Raw genomic sequence first — 19,716 nt, 5'->3', positions numbered from 1 at the left:
GCCCGTCTCTCCTTGGCACCCCGGCGCAGCTCCGATGTGTGCCCCGACTGCCTCCCGTTTCACGGGCGCCCCACCGCTTGCGCCGCCCCCCTGTACTTCCAGCGGGGGGGGGGGGGGGGGGAGCGAGGGGGGGGCGAGCCTCACCAGCTCGTCTCCCAGTTCCGAGGTGCCTCGGGGGGGCCCTCCGGGCCCGCGCCTCTGGGGTGCTTGAAGTCCGACGCAACGTGGGCTGCAGTTCCCGCCTCGCTGCCCACTCAGCCAGCAATCCAGGGGGAGGGGCGCCACCGCGGCTGACCCTCCGTTCGGTTCCCGGGGACCCGGCCGTTGGACTACGATGGTCGGGTCCGCCTCCTGCTTGGCAGCCGCACGTCGGCTGACGCACGTCGGGTACAGCCACAGGCCAGCCCGGGGATCGCGGCCCAGTCCGCCTCTTCACTCCTCGTACGCCGGTATCGGTACACCAGGGCTCGATCGCCGCCGCCGGCCCCCCGGGGTGACACCAGCCAGTGCCAGAGGGGACCCCCCACACCAGTGCACAGAGCAATGCTGCTATTCAGGATCCTATGTTCGGATAGACAGGGGCCTAGAGCGGGAGCTCCGCGCTCACACGTCCGCCATAGCCGCCGGCTAGCTCCGCCCCCCAGAAGAGGTCTGCTGTTCTGCCATCGTATCACAAAGACAACTCAGCTCCTTCTCCTAAGGGATCACAAGCAGAAATGAGGGAAATGGGTGTGGTGTAGGAGAGTTCTAGAACTGAAAGTACTTTAAACCAATCAAAAGTTTTGTTTCTTGATCACATGACCTACCGTGCGCGTACGTTACGCTTACGGTGCGCTTACGGAGCACTTACGGCAAAAGTACGCATGCGCGTAAACAAGACACGCGCACGCGCAAAACAGGCATGCCCCTTCACTTCCGCGTAACATGCGCGTGCAGCATACGCGTTACGCGCTGCGCGCGTGTGACGTACGTCTACGCAAATTGCGTAACTGAACGCAAACAGCATAGAAATCTAACGTTATAAAAGCAAGACGTGCGCTTACCGTACGCGCACGTTAAAAAAATTGAAAAAAAAAAAAAAAAAAGGGGAAAAAAAACCCACTATGTTATACTAATAAATCTTACCTGTTTAGTTTAAAAAAATGGTAAAAATTAAAAATATATTGTAGAATTTTTAAATTTTAACCATAGTCTTTAAAAAAGGATAGAAAATTAAAATAAAAATATGTTAAAAAAATTGAACAAAAAAAAAGGTAAATATAAGAATTAGCATTTACAAAACCTTGCAAATTCACTGAAAAAACCATGGGTTTCACACACGTTATAGTTAGGAATTAGCATTTAAAAAACCTTAGAAATTCAATGAAAAAACCAAAGGTTTCACACACGTTATAGTTAGGAATTAGCATTTAAAAAACCTTGCAAATTCAGTGAAAAAACCATAGGTTTCACACATGTTATAGTTAGCTGGACATTTCACTCGTAAAAAACCAATGAAATTCCCCCGTTATAGTTAGTTCAGCTAACTATAACTCGCGCGCCCGCAATGCACTACTGATGACGTCACATATTACATCACTCATGACATGGTCACTGACATCACTCATGACATCACTGATGACATCTCAAATGACATCACTGATGACATCACTGATGACATCACTGATGACATCATCCAGTGAATGTGTGTTTTTCTGAAAATTAAATATGTTTTATATATGTATATCTCAAGGTCAATGGAAGAATAAATGGGTATATAAGTGTCTAAATGGATGCTTTGTTTTTGAAAAATTTATTGTGTAACTGACTGATTAAGTGTATCATAGTGAATACATGGCTTACTGAGTAATGTTTAAATATGAAAATATCTGTATCAGTCTCTCACTTTGTGTATAAGTGGCTGCATGGGTTGGTGAGTAGCTACATGGGTGTCTATATAGGTTATTAGTTGGTTTTTTGAGTATCAGTCTGAGTGTCTGCATGGTTCGGTGGGGGGTATTACGTAGTGCATAGGTGCATGAATGAGTGATTCACTCTTTGTATGTGTTGAAGACAGCATGTGTGCAGGACTGTATGGGTGGATGAGTGTGTGTATGGGTGTGTTAGTGAGTGAATGACTGTCTCAATAGTGTCTTTATGAGTAACTACATATCTATTAAACTAGTATATGTGACTATTGGTGTATATAAGTGAGTATATGTGAGAGTGAGAGATTGAAAGAGTTCCTGTATGAATAAGTATGTGTTTCTATAAGTGACTGTTTATAAGACTAAGTATGTGTAAGTTTCCGTAGAAGTAAGTGTGGTGGTGTGTGTATAACTGTATATGCAAATAAATGTATGTTTGTTTCTTTATTAGCATGAGTGACTATGTGTGAGTTACTCTATGGATGAGTGGCATTGTGTAACAGGATGTATAGGTGTATGAGTACATATGATGAGTGAGTACATGTATGAGTGACTGTATAGGACTGTTGGTGAATGAGTGGATGTGTATATGGATCTTAGAATTACTGAAGAGGTTGTTGTAACTGGTATTGGTATGTCAATTTTTTTGAAAATTTCAGTCTCTATTTTTGAATGTGTGTATCAAAGGTTATATTAGGGGAAGAGGAGGTCTGCCACTCTATCACAAGGATGATGTCATCAGTGATGTCATCAGTGATGTCATTTGAGATGTCATGAGTGATGTCATGAGTGATGTCAGTGACCATGTCATGAGTGATGTAATATGTGACGTCATCAGTAGTGCATTGCGGGCCCGCGAGTTATAGTTAGCTGAACTAACTATAACGGGGGAATTTCATTGGTTTTTTACGAGTGAAATGTCCAGCTAACTATAACATGTGTGAAACCTATGGTTTTTTCACTGAATTTGCAAGGTTTTTTAAATGCTAATTCCTAACTATAACGTGTGTGAAACCTTTGGTTTTTTCATTGAATTTCTAAGGTTTTTTTAAATGCTAATTCCTAACTATAACGTGTGTGAAACCCATGGTTTTTTCAGTGAATATATATATATATATATACACACACACACACACACACACACACACATCTATTCAAAGTGTACATATAGTAATGCAGAATCATGATGCTGTTTAAAAATAAGGAGGGACATTAAATCACAAATGCTAAAATGTGATAGGATAATCAATGTCAGAACAATATAAATATATTTATTGCCGAAAAGTGTCGGTCGTGGTCAGTTTCTGCAATTGTTGTAGACCACATCTTATTGATACGCTTGTTTTACTGGATAAATAAATAAAAGACAATTGGTCTAAAGTCTTGGAGAATCCTGGATCATCCTTTTCTGTCTGTGCCGCTCCATGGTGGGCTGAGTTAATTAAGCCTCTGCAGAGTAGGCTTAATTACCTCAGCCCACCATGGAGCGGCACAGACAGAAAAGGATGATCCAGGATGCTCCAAGACATACATACAGTTCGGGCTGTAGTCGTGTCTAAAAGTCCTCTGTAAATTAACATGGGAAACAAACGTTTTTTGACCCCAAAACTACTGAACGGATTTGCACCCCTTCACAAAAAGGGGTCTTTCTGGACCTGCGCCCACCTTTATGCCAAATTTGGTATCATTTCGTTCAGCAGTTCGGGCTGTAGTCGTGTCTAAAATTCTCATGTAAATTAACATGGGAAACGCATGTTTTTCGCCCCTTTTTCTTGGCCCCCGCTTGATGGATTGCCCTGAAACTTTCCATGCGCTACAAGAATCCCTAGGGCACTTTTTAAAAGAAAATTTTGTGAAGATTCGGCAACTGGCGTCAAAGATATAAGCAATTCAAAAAACGCTTTTCCTATGGAAACATGGTTGTAACTATACCTACTGGCAACCGCTATTTGGTTATATATTTCAGGGCAATCCATCAAATAGGGGCCGAGAAAAAGGGGGGGTCGGGGGGCAAAAAACATGCATTTCCCATGTTAATTTACATAGGAATTTAAGACACAACTACAGCCCAAACTGCTGAACAGAATTATATCAAATTTGGCAGAAAGGTGGGTGCAGGTCCAGAAAGACCCCTTTTTGTGAAGGGGTGCAAATCCGTTCAGTAATTTAGGAGATTTTAAAAGAAATTCAAATTTGTATATATGGGGACACAGATGCTCTGAGGATCAGACAGTCCCCGTGCTCAAATTTGATTGGTTGCCAGGGAGTGTAGGAAGCTCTCTTGGGACTCGGCTTCTGCTGAGTCCCAACAAAAAACAAACAGAGTATGGGGGCAGTGTAGGGATACCCTAACCCCCTAGGACTCTTTGGGGGTGTCCCAGAGAGACCCCACCAGGGCACAAACAACCCTGTGACATCATCCACAGAACCACTCACACACCCATACAACCTCTCATACACCCACTTACTCACACAACCACTCACATACCCATTCACGGACCCATAGAAGTACTCACACAACCACTCACTCAACCATAGAGCCACTCACACTCCCACTCAATGATACAGCCACTCACTCATACAGCTACTCATACAACTTGTCACCCACTCACACAGTCACAATCACCTATCCAGCTACTACACATCCACTTATTCACCTTACCCATGCAGCCTCTCGACACTGCCGCTCACTCACCTATACAACCAATCACACAGTCACTCACATACCCACACAACCACTTGCATACCTATTCACACATACATACAAGTACTCACACATTGACTATCACTCACCCGTACAGCCATTCACACAGATGCATACTCTCAATAAAGCCACTCACCCACCAACTCACTTAACCAAACTCCCACTCAAAGAGCCACTCCCTCACCCTTAGAGCACATTTACACACCCACTCACTCAAAGCCTTTCAAACACTCACTTACTCAACCCATAGTCACACACACACCCACTCGCCCACCCATACAGCCACTGACACTCCCACTCCCACTCAATCACGAATACAACAAACTCACCCAGCCACTCATACCCCCATATAGCCACTCAGACACCCACTCACACACTGATACCAACAGCCACTCACATATTTTATGTTAGAAGTAGTATCATTCATTAGTAGTACACCTGGTATACTAAATAAACTTTGTAGCAGCTTAGCAGATATGTTTAACACTCAAACTCGTAGAAAACACTTATAATTACTGGATGATGCCATCTGTGATGTCATTGGAGATATCATCAGGGATGCCACTGACCATGTCATGAGTGATGTAATATGTGAGGTCATAAGCCGTGCATTACGGGGTGAAAGTTGTAGTTAGCTATGGTAACTATAACTGCTGAATTTCTATGGTTTTGTACGAGTGAAAGGTGAGCCTAACTATAATGTGTATAATGTGCCTGTAACTTTTTTTTTTCTCTCCAGTGAATGAATATATAAATATAAATCCTACACACACAGAAATTATTTTAGTTCTCCTTTCCCAAATCGCCAAATTTTCTTTCATTCGGCGGGCAGATAGAAGAGGGTAACCCAGTAATTCCTCCATTAAGGTGACGTTTTCAGTTTTATTATTCAAAGTGCATGTTATGGCTGACAAATTTCGGCAACAGCTTTGACAGGACAATAGATTCCATTCCAGGAGAGTCTTCATAAAGTGATAGTTGTTATATAAGGAGTTCGGCAACTTTTAGTGGAACAATGATATATATCTTCCACCAAAAGTCACCGAACTCCTTAGTGGCGGGGACCTCTCTCGTGAGCGCGGACGTATGGTAAATATCAAAGCTTCCACCAAAACATGAGTGCGGGGAATCACAGGGTCAAACTATTTCATTTTATTTATCCAGCAGGAAAATGCATTTGGTGGTCTGCCTTTTTCAATGCTTGCTGTAGTGAGGGGAGGGAGACAGACAGACAGACACACACTTACATTCATGGATGTAGTTAGGAAGCATGGGGCAAGCCCCTTGCGTAGACGCCAGCTCTAAAAGGTGCTCAACAGGATCATACACCACAGAGGTGATGAGATGTATATGTAAAGATGTATATGATGTAATGAAACCCTTTCAGCAGACCACTGTATTTTAAACCAGAAGTCGATACTTCGCAACAGATGCAAAGACCGACCCTCAAAGTGCACTGTGGGTAATTCAACCTCACCTCTGCTTTCGTCTGTGCACAGAGGTAAGCATCAGGTTGTTTGAGCCCTAATTAAGAATCTTCAGCCTTTCTGCGAGTGCATATAGTTTCCATCTCTTGGAAGCAGGCAACGCATAGCTCAAAATTAAAGCAAAGCTCAGTGAATTAAGACCACAAGTGCATGGAGGCTTTCTGGCCACTGAAATTCATTTTAGCACCCTCAATCAGAGTGTGAGCCTATCACATCACTGGTTTGTCTTTTTGCACTCACCACTGAGAATGTCGTTGTTGTTCCCCCAGAAATCTGCTGGTCTGGAGGGTCTGAGGTAGGTCTCGTCCCTATTGGCTGCCAGAATGAGCCTGTAAAACAGGAAGTGATAGCACAACAACTTTAGACCGTGGATACACTGCTCTCACACAATCCATCTTTGAGTTATTTTGTTACTTTCAGATAATCCTCATTTTATAAATAAACTATTATATTGACATTTTGAATAAAACAATTACGAGCAAATCAAGGAATGGCACGTTATCAACTCTGTAAAGCTGTGGAATGAAGAAGCAAACTTATTTGTATTTCACATTTTATATGCAGGTAATGCAATAGAAGGAAACCCATTCAGTAACCCAGCCTGACATAATGATATTGAGGTCAAACACCGAGGAGACTCAGATTTTGCTGTGCGTCTTAGTGCTTCTCGATGGTCAGACACTTGTCCATACCTCTAATCAATTCGCTGACCTCAGCTGCTTCACCAAACCACTTCATATCTGTGCATGATTCTGCTTGGTAACAGTCGGGCCTAATTTCATAACTTTTTTTCTGTTTCTGTTAATGTATCGCCCTCCAAGTCTTCCAAGAGACCTAAAAAGGCTAGTTTGGGAGGGAAGGGAAGCTACTACCCTACAGTCTTGGAGAGGACAAAATCTATCCCAGTGCAGAAAGTATCGATCACTGCACACCATCAAATTGTATGCGGGAAATTGATGCACTCAGTTCCACAGTGTAATCCAACAGGTGACGCATTTTTTTCATGACATGGAGGTCATGCAAGTATCCGAATTATATCAGAGGACATCGGGCAGAGACGGCAATTTCCCTTGCGACCCTGTCTACTAACGCCAATGACTGTCTGGAACCTGGCATGTAGGGGATGTGTGTTGGCCAGAGCCAGTAAGACCAGCACAGTGGCTGAACAGCCTAGGTACAATGTCCAATAGCACATCAACTTGCCTGGGTCAACAAATCCCCATACGTTCCCTTGCAGCACTCATCCATCAACACCCCAAGTACCCCACCTGCCCACGTAAAGGAAAAGGGGTGATGATGATTTCTGAAAAAACATACCCAGGGTAAAGCTGCAATGAATATCGTAGGTTGGGGAAGGAGGGACAACATACTGAGCAGGTCCACCTGACCCATAATGGATAGAGGAAGAGCTCTTCACCGATTCAAGAAACATTTAAGGGCATGGAAAACTTGGGCCACGTTTTACTTCTAGACTACGTACACACACAAGTAAAGCCCACACACTCCTCTCGTCATCTTCGAATAAGATTTATGCAAAAAGACTCCAAGCCCTAAATATTCCTCAAAGTTTAGGATCTGAATAGCTCACAGGCGGGGAGCCCCTTGAGAAGGGTAGCTCAAGAATTAAAGCAAGTAGTCTGTGTATAGCGTGACATGATCCTCCACCCCAAGAGCTTTACATCAGTGCATCAATTCATATCCAATGGGTAAGCTGCTCCACTGAAAGCGCGTATAACGATGGTATTAAGAGTCAACATTAGCAGGGCCCGCTTCGAATGGAGAATAGTCTGGATAAGACCTTAAAGTCTCAGATTCTGTTGGCTGCTCCTACAAGAGTCTCTCATATTTGAAAAAATGTTAGGCTGATGTTCGTTTTTGTGATACCCCAAAATGAAACTCCCACTCTAACTTGTTGAAGGCATATTGTACCGGCTCAGCTTTAACCTACTTTCATCTGAGTGCACCTGCAATCCAATCGGCCCCAACTACTGATTCACCAATGGCTTTTCACATTCGTGGTCCTCTTTATTAATGATAGAGATAGGCCTCTAGGAGGTGCCTCACTCCGGAAACCGGTCATTTTAGGAGATTGCACTGATTACTGCTTCTTGCAGATTAGAGGGTCGCATCACCTCCTTGGTGGAAGTTACACTTATCTTCCACATAAGTAAAACTAATAAATAAATAAATAGATACTGGATTTACAAAGTGCGGCAAATCACCTTCAAGGCACTGAATTGTAGACACGGGGAGATGAAGTGATTTGCCCAGAATCGCAAGATGTTGATGCCGAGACTCAAACCTGGTTCCCACCAGCTCCAAAGTCGGTAGCTCAGGCCATTACACCACATCCTCTCTCTAATAAGTGGACCCATTGCCCACAGACCATCCTCATGTTGAATATACATCCCCCACCATGTTAGAATGGAATAACACATGGACTTTGTTTCTGCAGTACTAATGCCCAACATCTTGTTTGCTTTGACTTTGTCAGGTAATCCTGTTTTCTTTGGGTGTTGCATAGGAAGCTCCTGCGGAAAAGGGTGAGACTGCAGCGGCTCTCTATCAGATCCTGCCATCCTGACCAATAGGTGTCAATGCAGCATCTTCACCGCTTCCTCCGGCCCATCCCTGCTCTCTGAAGGTAGCTTAGTCATACATCCCACACACTATAACCACATCATGCTCCCTCGACCCTATGTCAGAAACATATTGGATTTCAACATTAACAGCTGTAATACATTGCCAACTCATAGTTCTGAGAATGAGTCAACGTAAGTAAAGCCTTTAAAAAAAACAAGTGGGGAATCAAGAAGGGCAGGAATGCTACAATGAGAAGCTCATATTTTTAATATACACAGCATTGCCTCTATTGGCCGCTAAAGACTAGCTTGACCATTCTGCCGATTAAGTCTGCTGTCCTATGTATTCTAGGTTATTATTTCTATAGGTTTCAGAGGTGGATCAGTCTCATTTCGCACCTGTAAATTATAATAAAATGAAACCCAATATTTTAACTCGTGGGGTGCTTTAATTTGAAAGACACTGAGAATGTTGACATACAAATGCAGAAAGATTAAAAAAAAACGACACACACACAAAAGCGTTCATAAAATCAAATATTCTAACTTTCTTGTATAGCCCAAGGAAAATAGAGTAGCAGGAAACCAGCAAAACACATTTCAGAAACCATCCAAGAGTACAGAAACTGAGGCTGAAAGTGCTAGATGTATAAAAAACAAAAAATAGTTCACATGGATAAGGAAGAGGACCAGGGAGATTAAAAGAAAAAAAGTTCTTCCCTTTCATTAAACAGCTCAATCCTTCACTCATAATTGAAGGACTGGAGCAGCTCTCCATCTCAGGTACACTGTGTGTACCAGATCTTCTCACTCTCAAAAGACACAGATAAATACAGGTATTAAGTGAACCATCTCACCAAATGAGGCTTTTCTAGCACATCTGGCCAAAGTGGCATATGTCAAACATGGACTACGGTCCTTTATTTCTTAGGTTGGGTCAGTACTTAAAGCGCCAGGAGGGCACATGGTTACCACTGCCTATGATGCCAGGTTGGAAATGTTTCTATTCCTCCTGTAAAATGTAACTCCGAGTCATAGGATAGTATGCCGCAACGCATCTTCTGTCTTCACCAATCAGCAAGACTTCTTCATTCTTCATTCGTGTTCAGAACTCAAGTATACCCAAGATGAAGCAGCTAACACTAAGTGGATGCCGGAACCAGAACATTCAACAGTCTACCAGAGAACGTATGAACATTGGCAATCTGAAGGCTTTTGGGAAGAATATGAAGATTTCATTTTTAATTTGCCTTTTTTTCTTGTTTCTTAGAAATATAATTTCAATCGTCTTAACATGGTCCTTAACGCATAGATTAGGGGGAGAGGGTGTGTTTTGAATGTCCAACACACTGGTCTGAGGGCAATAGAGAAAAATCAAGGAGTTATAAAAAGAGGCAGAGAAGGGAGACAGTATGGCCTCTCACTCTTTTCTTCTGGTGACAAGGGCAGTAAGAAGATGGCACACTCATGCCCACCCTATCTTGGACAGGCACATGCATGTAAAAATGCACTTTAGGAGACTCGAGAGAAGGATCTCTCTCGGCCGCAGAGCAACTGAGAGTATACATTAAAAAAAATAGTTATGCGTTTCCTGAGATGGGCAAGGAATCTCAGAGTGTATCATGATAAGTGCCCCGATTGAAGTAAAGGGGGGGGGGGCGGGTGGAGTGGAGTAACGTGATGCCTCGGCTATGGAAATTACTTCCAAATAATTTCAAGGGCTGCTTGTGAGCCACTGTACAGAGTAATGTAGGTGACTGGAGGTCCTGCCTCAATAAGATTATTCTGAAACTTGATTCCAAACTGGACACCAGCAGGAAGTTTAGGCAGGACCAGAGGATATTCTCTTGCCAAGGGAAGAGAGCGACGCCCTGGAAGAATCAAAGCTAGGCTGGTCCATGAAGTGTCTGAGCTACAGTCCTTTAAAGGGGTTGGATCTACATACAGGAGACAACTAAAGACTATTGTTGCTCTCATAAGACAAAAGCCTCAAAGACCTGCTCTTCCAGATTCTGAGACAAAACCTTTGTGTACTTCTCCTTAAGATGATATTGCTGAGTGCCAGTCTAAAAGGCGCTCGCCTCTCTTGGTACCTCATGAAAGCTACTTAAGGTTAATATATGAGCCGGACAGGCCGTAGTAACTGCTATGTGTTTCAACGCATGCTTGGGAGGAGCGGCACAGTTGCCCCTCCTGGGAAGTGAAGACCTTCACAATGACATCTGTTTGTCCAAACATAGTGAATGGAAGCCCTGCTCAACACCAATAAGAACTGACAAAACTGAATCGACATACATCTTTGAAATCCTGGTGGCCATGTGGACCACGGAAGGGCAACATTTTACTGCTGTGATGATACATAAACCGATTCCAAGAGAATGCTCTTGTAAAGATCTTCCTTATACACTGGCCTGAGATCTAAAGGGTCTGTCTACCAGAAAATAAACAAAGTGGATGCACAGTATTGTAATTGACAGGGAAAGTCTGTGCAGGGCTTGTGTAATACAATAGTATCTGATGCCCACAGGTGTTTGTCCCTACATCAACAGTCCGCAACAACACACAAAAGAAGACAAAAAAACAACAATAAAGTGGCTTCAACCACAGACACCAAAAGGGCAAGTATAACAATTCCACTCTATATGGGTTAACTAAAAATTTACTTGTAGGCTGGGCTAACGAGGGGTTCCAGGCGTGTGTGACAATGGGTGCACACCAGGAATGTACACTGCTTTCTAGCCCTGCTGGGTGTGGTTTGGCACAGTTTGATCCCGCCCACAATATGGCAGTCTTCAAATGTACAAGGAACAGCGGAGGTATAATCTCACCCTTTATTGCAAATAAGGAGCAATGTAACCAGAACCCCAATTACACTCCTATAAATGTTTTTATTTAAAAATATGGAGGCAGGTCTGGATGTTTTTCGTGAAAAAACAAGCCACAAAACTGAAGCGAAGCAACAATAAGAAAGAAAACATTTTCATGTACTTTTCCTGAATGGAGAACATTTGACTTCATGGTCTGTTAGTGACAAATGGACTATTTAGGAAGGACATTAGGTTAAATTCACTACTTCCAAATTTGATTTTCACGAGATGGGTGAAAAACACTCAAGAGTAACATTGCAACAGCAGACTCCTACTTTGGTATGAAATGAGTGTCGAATTAGCTTTTGCTCCCTAGTATCGCCTCCATAGTTCTGGCCCCATTTGCTGTGGGCTCGATCAATGATTTTTTTTCAGACATGCCCATTGCCCACGTGACATGCCCATTGCCCGCATGAGGCCTCTGACTTTGGCACATCTTTTCTGGATTAGTCTTGGCTCTAAACAAGAGCACAAAGCTTGCTCACATACCAGTGGCAATAAATGGACTGAGTTCTGTCCCCTGAGCCTTTTGCTAAAGTGTTGGACCCCTTTAACCTTCACATTTACATTTCCCACCATCACTGCCCTTGCCCCAGTGGCTGACTCGTTGCCACTGCCCGGTTATTCATTTTCCTTGTCAGCTGGTGCTAGCGTCTGTTGGGAGATCACGTGCCCTGTAAATGCAGCCTCTTGTCAGCCAGCTCTGCCCATTCCACATTGGGTCTTCCTCAGGCTCCTTAGTCCAGCTCACCCAGCTCTTGGGTTGTCCCTGATAGAATATTCTGTTCCAGATTTGGGGTGCGGGGTTGAAGATCACTAGCCTTCTCACTTCCGAAAGCATGTGAAGACTCTTGTATGCATTACTCCGTCCTCCCTTGATTTAGTAGTCTGCATGCTGATTTTCGGTATTTACTAAATGCTGTGATCACAAGTGGGCGTTTTTCACTGAAATGTGTATAGGCATACCTTCTGCTTTTGCCTCAATGCTGTTGAGGAAAGACTCTGAGTACTCCAAAGGAGGGAGTGGGACAAAGGTCAGGAATGTGTGCACGTACTCTGTAAGTGCACCACTTCTTTTGTAGCATTTTCTACTCACTGACACGCCTGTGCAAGAGGGCAAAAACCAAAACAACAGATGCTGAAAACCTGCTACCTTTCACTTTAGAACATGATCACCTCTCTCTGGAAACAAACTTCAACTGATCCCAATGACCTCCCAAACTATTGACCAATCTCTCATCTGTCTTTCTCAAGCTAGATCATTAGAAAAGAAGTGACAAAGCAGATTCAGACTAGATTGGAAGCCTTTTGATTTCCCACGTCCAGCAACTGGGCTGGAGTGCCTCAAAGATCTGCTTCACAAACAACCAGCACAGCTCATCCACTTACAAGTGGAAGCCAACAAATATGCGTAGGCAAAGTCCAACGACAACAGGCCCATCACATTTGGGTCCAATCCTCACTTCTATTCAAGGGGTACATGCTCCACTGCCTCTTACTATGGATATCCACTAATATTAGTTGGTGATTTGTAGATCTACATCCGGCTGGACGATGGACCTGAGATAAGAAGCAACAATGCCAGCTGTCTCTGGTACAAGGATATCATCCAGTGTGTCAATGCAACAAAAACACAGGTTATCCTTAAGTGAAAAGGAGCCCATGCCGCCCTCACACTAATGTGGCCAAAAGCCAAAGTCAATGCACAATTTAAAACATCTGGGCGCTTTGTTTTACAGCCGTCCTTTTTTAACCAAAGTTAATAAAGTGTTTCATGGACAAAATAGCACATTTCCAAGGAGAAGAAGTTCCACAAGCTGCTTTGGCAACATCTTCAGGTGTCACTAACCCTATTCTAATTCCGAACGCACCTCACTATCATAATAGGGTTTAACTAGGTCTATCAGTGAGAAAACTCTAATTTTGTGGATCCAGAACCAGCCTGCCATATGTGCCTAACCCCAAAGAAATATCAATATATTTCTCCAGCCGTAAGTTCCTCTATTGGCCCTGGTCAACAACATATTTACTTCAAGTCCTATGTTTCACTCACAATGCTCTCGGGAACAAAGACCTTGATGCCTCAACAATCTAGCCACCTACTTTATCCCATAAGCAACCAGAGATTAAGACAAGCCATGCTAAATTGGCTATCACAGACAAGACGGGAAGTAGCAGATCAAGATCACTGGAGTCCAATTCTAGAACATACCGAACCCACACTGAGATCTCAGCCTCTCTGCAACAAATTCAGGCAGACCCTGAAAGCTGCCCCTCTTCTGGAGACCTCTGCCTTGTGGGCTATCCACAAAGACCAATGTCCTCTGAAACTACTGAACTCCACTAGTTCAGGCAATATCATACTGACTGAAGGTTGACTGGGGCTATGATCCACATGCAACTTTTGCGATGACCAGTTCTATTTAGTAGTCTGAAGCAGCCATGAAGCTGAGTACTGTTTTTCCTAAAATGTGATGCCCCTGAACACACTTTCATCAAATGAGAAAACAGAGTACTGCTCTCTCTATATCATGATATCAAGGACAATAGTCTGCGTTGGGAGTGCTGCACACTTCTTCATTAACATGATAGAAGAATCCCAGGGCAGCACTGCCATGGCTGCATACAGATACCAGCTGCCTGCTTTCCTTCAGTTGTGTATTGCCCGGCAGGGAAACTGTTGTGGTTGCGTCTTTGACTGCGTCTTTGATTGGAAATGGCATCTCTCTGCTTCAGACCTCTGCAGGAGCTATGTCACTCTGTGCTGCTCAAGGATGAACCAGGAACCGCCATGTTGTGTCAGTGTTTCACCACCCCTTTCCCTTTCACCTAGACATTCCTCCCTACTCCAGGCGGTTGTCATCGGAGCATGCCAGTCTGAGTCCTACTACTCCCATGTGGCTGTATTACTGCATATTGCTGGCTCAGTCTGGACGAAGTAGAACAGGCCACAGAGTATAACCGATTTCTCAGTGCTGCCTTTCCTATATATGACATGGCTGCAGAATATATACAACAAAAAAAACAAGCTAGCAGTACCGTTCTAAAACATTCCCACCTCCAGGGTCACTTTTCCCCATAATAGAAGATCACTGAGTTGTCTGAGCTGTAATGGAGGCTCTGTGCTAAATTCTGCATCATGTTAGATATTGGACTACTCCTCTTCCTGAACATCTCTATAATGCTGTACATGATAGGCAGAGGCCTTCTTGTGCACGGTCATCTTCACAATGAGACTCATGCTAAGCTAATGATCTCTGGGTCATAGTGTGGATTTAGGCTCTTGATAGGAACAAGGAGCAGACATTTCTAGTCAACTGAAATCATGCAAATCATTATACATAATAAGAGAGCCCCGCAACTGCCTGGTAGTGGGAAGTTAGAGACGGTGGATGGGTCTACGAGAATTCATTTAAGTATAGACACCACTCCTTCTTCCCACCAGCTGCTGACAAGGAAAATAAAGGATTCAAATAATGGTTATTGTGGTAAAGATTTGTATGAAACCCAAACGAACTAACAAGGATGTGCTGTGAGATCTCACTGGCCATCTCACAGTTACCAGGTGAGCAAAAAACACATTATTTTTAGACTTTTGCATAGTGCTGTACCTGACACCACAATCCTCTTCAAAGCACTGAGTTGAGTGAAGTGAGACCCTTCAGATGGTTCTCGGTTCTAGTGATCATTAAGGAGTGCGCTGAGAAGTTAATGATGGTTCATCTGGCCCCAGAGAAAATCAGTTCAGTGGTCCAGAGAGTGGGTAGAGCCAAAGTCTACAACTTATTTAAATTGTCAACGATCTGGAGTCTCTTAGAATGAAATTTCATTCTCTGCTGCGGTCCAGTCTCCGGGACAAAGAAGGGGAGACTGCCTCGTTCAGGCAGTGATGAGCCAAAGCAGAGCCTATTCCTACATATTATTGAAGTTGTCAAGGATGTGGGGACCCTTGAATTGGAATTCCATTCCCTCCTGAAGTCTGGCTTCCAAGACCACCTGGATGGGTCCTGGGGGTGCAGTGATGCCACTAAGCACCATTAAGAGGTAACGGTGTTCGGGTCTTTGAAGTCGAGGCTGTCTGATTAGAATCTTAAGGTAGACTCCATTACTTCTAATGGCACACAACCAGCATTTTGAGGGTTTCCTCTAGGTTCTGTTCTTTTAGTCTTACATTGATTGGCACATTTAGGCACTGTGTGTGGATCATATTTTAGGTGGTATTTTGTACAGTGCACACTGAATAACGTTATCTATCTGATGAGAGTGGAAATCAGTGGGGTGTAGCTGGCAGCCGAGGAAGATGGCTGCTTGCTAGAAGGGCTCAGTGTCACCTGGGACTAATACCCTGACATCCGCTCATTAATCCTACAGTGTCTGGCCCAGTTCGGAGGGAATGGTGATGAAGAGACCCTCGGCTGTCGAACCGCAGAACAACGGAACGGCTGAGTGGGGTTGCTGGGGCACGAAATCTCTTCATAGCTGGCTGAAGGATCCCAGGAAAATGGCAGCCGGGACACCTTTGGACGAAGCGCTTTGTGACTCGCCCCTGGGACCACAAACGTTATATCAACTGAGCTCGTGGCAGATGTAAGTAGATGGCAGCGCGGGACACAAACCTGTTGGAGAGGCAGACCCAGGACAATGCAACTGGAGGAGGCCTGCCCCCCACCGGAGAGATGGAAGTGAAGCGAGGGACCCGGGTGGGGCCTGAAGGCGTTGAAAGAGGCAGGGGAGGTGTCTGGAGCTGAGGGAGCCGCGGCAGACCTTGCGCTTGCCTGCTGATGAGGCAGGGACTTAGAGACATTTGCGGGCAGCCTGGCAGCTTTTGAGCCAGACACGGTCGACTGAGGGGCCTGAGGACGGCGGTCCCGAGACTGCGGCCTACACGGCCCACACAGACAGGAACCAGGAGCAGCCCGGGAGGTGGGCTCTGCAGGATAGGGCCAAGTGGCTGAAGGAGAGAGCGGAGGAGTCGGCCCGAGGTAATAGAGCGGCAAAACGGGGTCTCCCCTCCCCCTTCTTAAGGTGGCATGGAGATGGACGGATGGGCCCGGGTGTCCACACGGGCCAGACCTAGTGGCCTGTGAGATGCCTGCGGGGCCCCAGATTAGAAAGTACAGTGAATCCAGCCAGCTGCCTGGAAGCTCACTAGCCCAGGAGACTGGAGTGGAATAATCCTGTAAGCAGAAAGGTCAGAAGTGATCCCAATTGGAGGCATCAATTTGAAATTAGCTGAGGTGGAGTGATTGAAGACGCTCCTGGACCCGGGTAGGTCTAGAAACCCCAGAGAGGTGAACTGTGTGGACTGGCTCCTGCACTCACTGCAAAGACTGAAGTCAGTACCACACTGGGTAATGAGAGGATTAACAGGGCAGGAGGGTGTTGGAGGAAGTCTGACCAACCCGGGTCCACGAGGGTCGAGTTCATCTGCAAGATGAGCTGGTAGGGAAGGGGCCCCTGAAATGGTGAAGTGCCACCTACAAAAACCCCTGCAGTAGAATAACCTGGATAAATACGTGGGGAGTATGTCAGGCAGCGGGGGCTCTGACCCAGGGAGCAGAGAGTGTGGCTCCGGGAGGGGAATCGCAACAGGAAGGGGAACCCTCCCTGCGCACAGTTATGGCAGCCATATAGGAGCTGCGGGGCTCCATCGCACCTGTCAATCTACGCTGGTCCAACTTCCACAACATTTCAGAAAAAGTGGCAGTGGCAGAAACGCACATAAATGGCTGCTTTCCCCAACAAAACGCCTGGAGGAACAAGTAAAGATCTTAACAAAAGAGAGTGCAGCTATGGCCGCCAGACTAAAGGATCAGGAAGGGAGGGCAAGAAGGAACAACATAAGAGTGGTTAGTGATCCCGAAGATTCTGAGGGTCCCAGTGTTGATCTATTCCTAGAGGACCTTATCCTTAATAAGCTGAAACCAAAACGCCTCTCGAGCTTTTTCTCTGTGGAGAGAGCTCATTGGGCCCACCTCCACGGCCGGGGGCGGTGCCGCGAACAATAATAGCCTGCATACTAAATTACAGAGATCGTGATGCCATATTACAAGCGGCACAGATGCAGGGAGATCTACACCACGACAATGTGGTGATCCGCTTTTCTACGGACTTTACCTTCCAGGTCCAGCGCCAATGAAAAAGCTTTGCTTTAGTTAAAAGAGCACTAGTGGCCAAGGAGTTGAAATATATGATGTTCTTCCCCTCCAAACTGAAAGTAATCACAGACAGAAAAACATGGCACTCTTCCACCCCGGAAGAAGCATGGGACTGGCAGGAGGGTGGCCGGAAAAGGAGCCAATGGAGAAAAGAGGAGAGATCGATCTAGGGGCTCTGGGGAGAGGAGGATTACCCCCCCCCCCCCCGCCTCCGGACAGCCAATGAGAACTTCATCCCCCTTCACGAGGCATGTGAGCATTCCAGCTGGGATACGGACATGAAAGGGATGGTTTGGTACACAGGATGGGGGCATCATGTGTGATTCTGAAGGGGTCGGGACAGGAGGGGCGGGAGCAGAGGGAAACACATGAGAGAAATTGCTACAGAGACTTTGTCTGGGACAGGCCCAGAAGAGGAGATAGGGGCGACACAAGATTTAATGCTTCTGGATGAGGGGCAGGGGGATAGCAATGTGCTGAAAATAGCAATTCTTTGCAGCATCTAGTGAATAGATTAGAAGGCTAATCTGGACGCTCTCGTAAAAGTTGTAATGAAACTCCTGCTCACCCTGGAAAGGTGGTTCATGACAAGATTGTTGGTGATTTGTTCCTTTCATATTCTCTTCTATGCTACAGTGAATTAACTGAATCCCTCCTGTCCACACCATACAAGTCAACTATCACTTCGGAAAATGATCAGTGTTAGTATGGAGCTAAATTTTGTGTGAAATGTAAGTGCAAGTACACGTGGAGGTAATACAATGGCTAAAAAGAACTAGATGCCCATTTTTCTTTTTTCACGGTATGATTTCACCATTACTTATATTTCTGGATACAAAAATGATTCAGTGGATGGTATTTCTCGAGGTTATCTAGAGTCACCGCTTATGTCCAGCCTGTAATTTCACAGCAATGCATGGTTTGAATTGTTTTCTTTTATATTTTAGACGTCATTAGGATGTCTGAAGAACAAATGGATACAAAGGAATTAGAGGATCTTCCTCCAAACGGTCTTTTAGGCCAATGAAATAAATTGCAGTTCAGCAAACAACTCATCTTTGTGCCAATTAAAAAACATACAGTTGGCTGAAATAAGAATGAGTTGTGACGGCCATTTCTGTTCATGAAGGAGCCAAGACTATGTTTAATTTAGTTTTGCAATCTTTTTGGTGGCCAACTCTTAATTTATTATATCTTTTTTTAAGTTTTCAAGAAGAAGTAAGCACAAGAGTTACAAGGTTCTGAGATTATAATTGGTAACAACTCCAATTTTCATTATCACATAGGTATCTCATAACTCAACAGAGTGTAAGCACAAGAGGTCCAAGATGACCCTCCTGTATATCGTTCTGGAAGTCTCATCGTTAAGACTAGTCTAAGTCCTAATGATCCCATAATACTACAGTACCACTGAAGAGAATACTTTGTGAACAATAGAGATACCAGTGAGAAGATACCACAGCGCAAGTACATAGTAATTCCAGAATTTTAACAGGAGAATAGGAAGGTACAGAGTTCATAGTAGGAAGAAAAAACAATGGGAGGAAAAATAAGTGTGGAGACAATGGAGAAAGCCTAGTTGAAAACAATCATCAGGACCCGCTATGGGTGCATGTCTTTGCAGAGTAACATGGAAAGGATAGGCAAAGCACACAATCTTGAAATCCAATATATTTAATTCATTAACATTTGCACTCAAAGCACTACAATAAAGACCCATGAGCAGCATTCAATTGATCCCATTGTCCCACGGAAAGGAAGACCTTAATGCTGATCATGAATAGGTTCTTGCCACTTATTTTTACCCCACCATAAATCACTACATTGATTGACTTTGGGATATTTTTAGCAGGTACTAGTGACTCATGACCCTTGGCGTATGATTTCTACAGGTTACATAATGGATCATTCGCTCTCAAAGGATATCCTGAGAAAATGATTACAGTGGCCCAATGTGTTCTGGTACTTTTCATCTTCGTGGATTGCCTACCCCGCTGTCATTTCTTGTAGA

The 19,716-nt window shown here is 44.5% G+C and overlaps 1 protein-coding gene across 2 annotated transcripts in view; it reads right to left on the bottom strand.

The window, feature by feature from the left end:
* Positions 1-19,716, bottom strand: part of TANGO2 (transport and golgi organization 2 homolog) — a 545,308-nt gene that overhangs the window by 258,325 nt on the left and 267,267 nt on the right. For both annotated transcript variants that reach the window (XM_085635540.1, XM_085635541.1), the window contains one exon: positions 6,339-6,427. In XM_085635540.1, the coding sequence (XP_085491666.1) occupies positions 6,339-6,427 (89 nt within the window). The remainder of the gene's footprint in view (positions 1-6,338; positions 6,428-19,716) is intronic.

This window comes from Triturus cristatus, chromosome 11, assembly GCF_964204655.1.
Source record: "Triturus cristatus chromosome 11, aTriCri1.1, whole genome shotgun sequence".
Lineage (NCBI taxonomy): Eukaryota > Metazoa > Chordata > Amphibia > Caudata > Salamandridae > Triturus > Triturus cristatus.
Note: the sequence above shows the minus strand (reverse complement) of the source record. Positions and strands in the feature narration are given on the sequence as shown.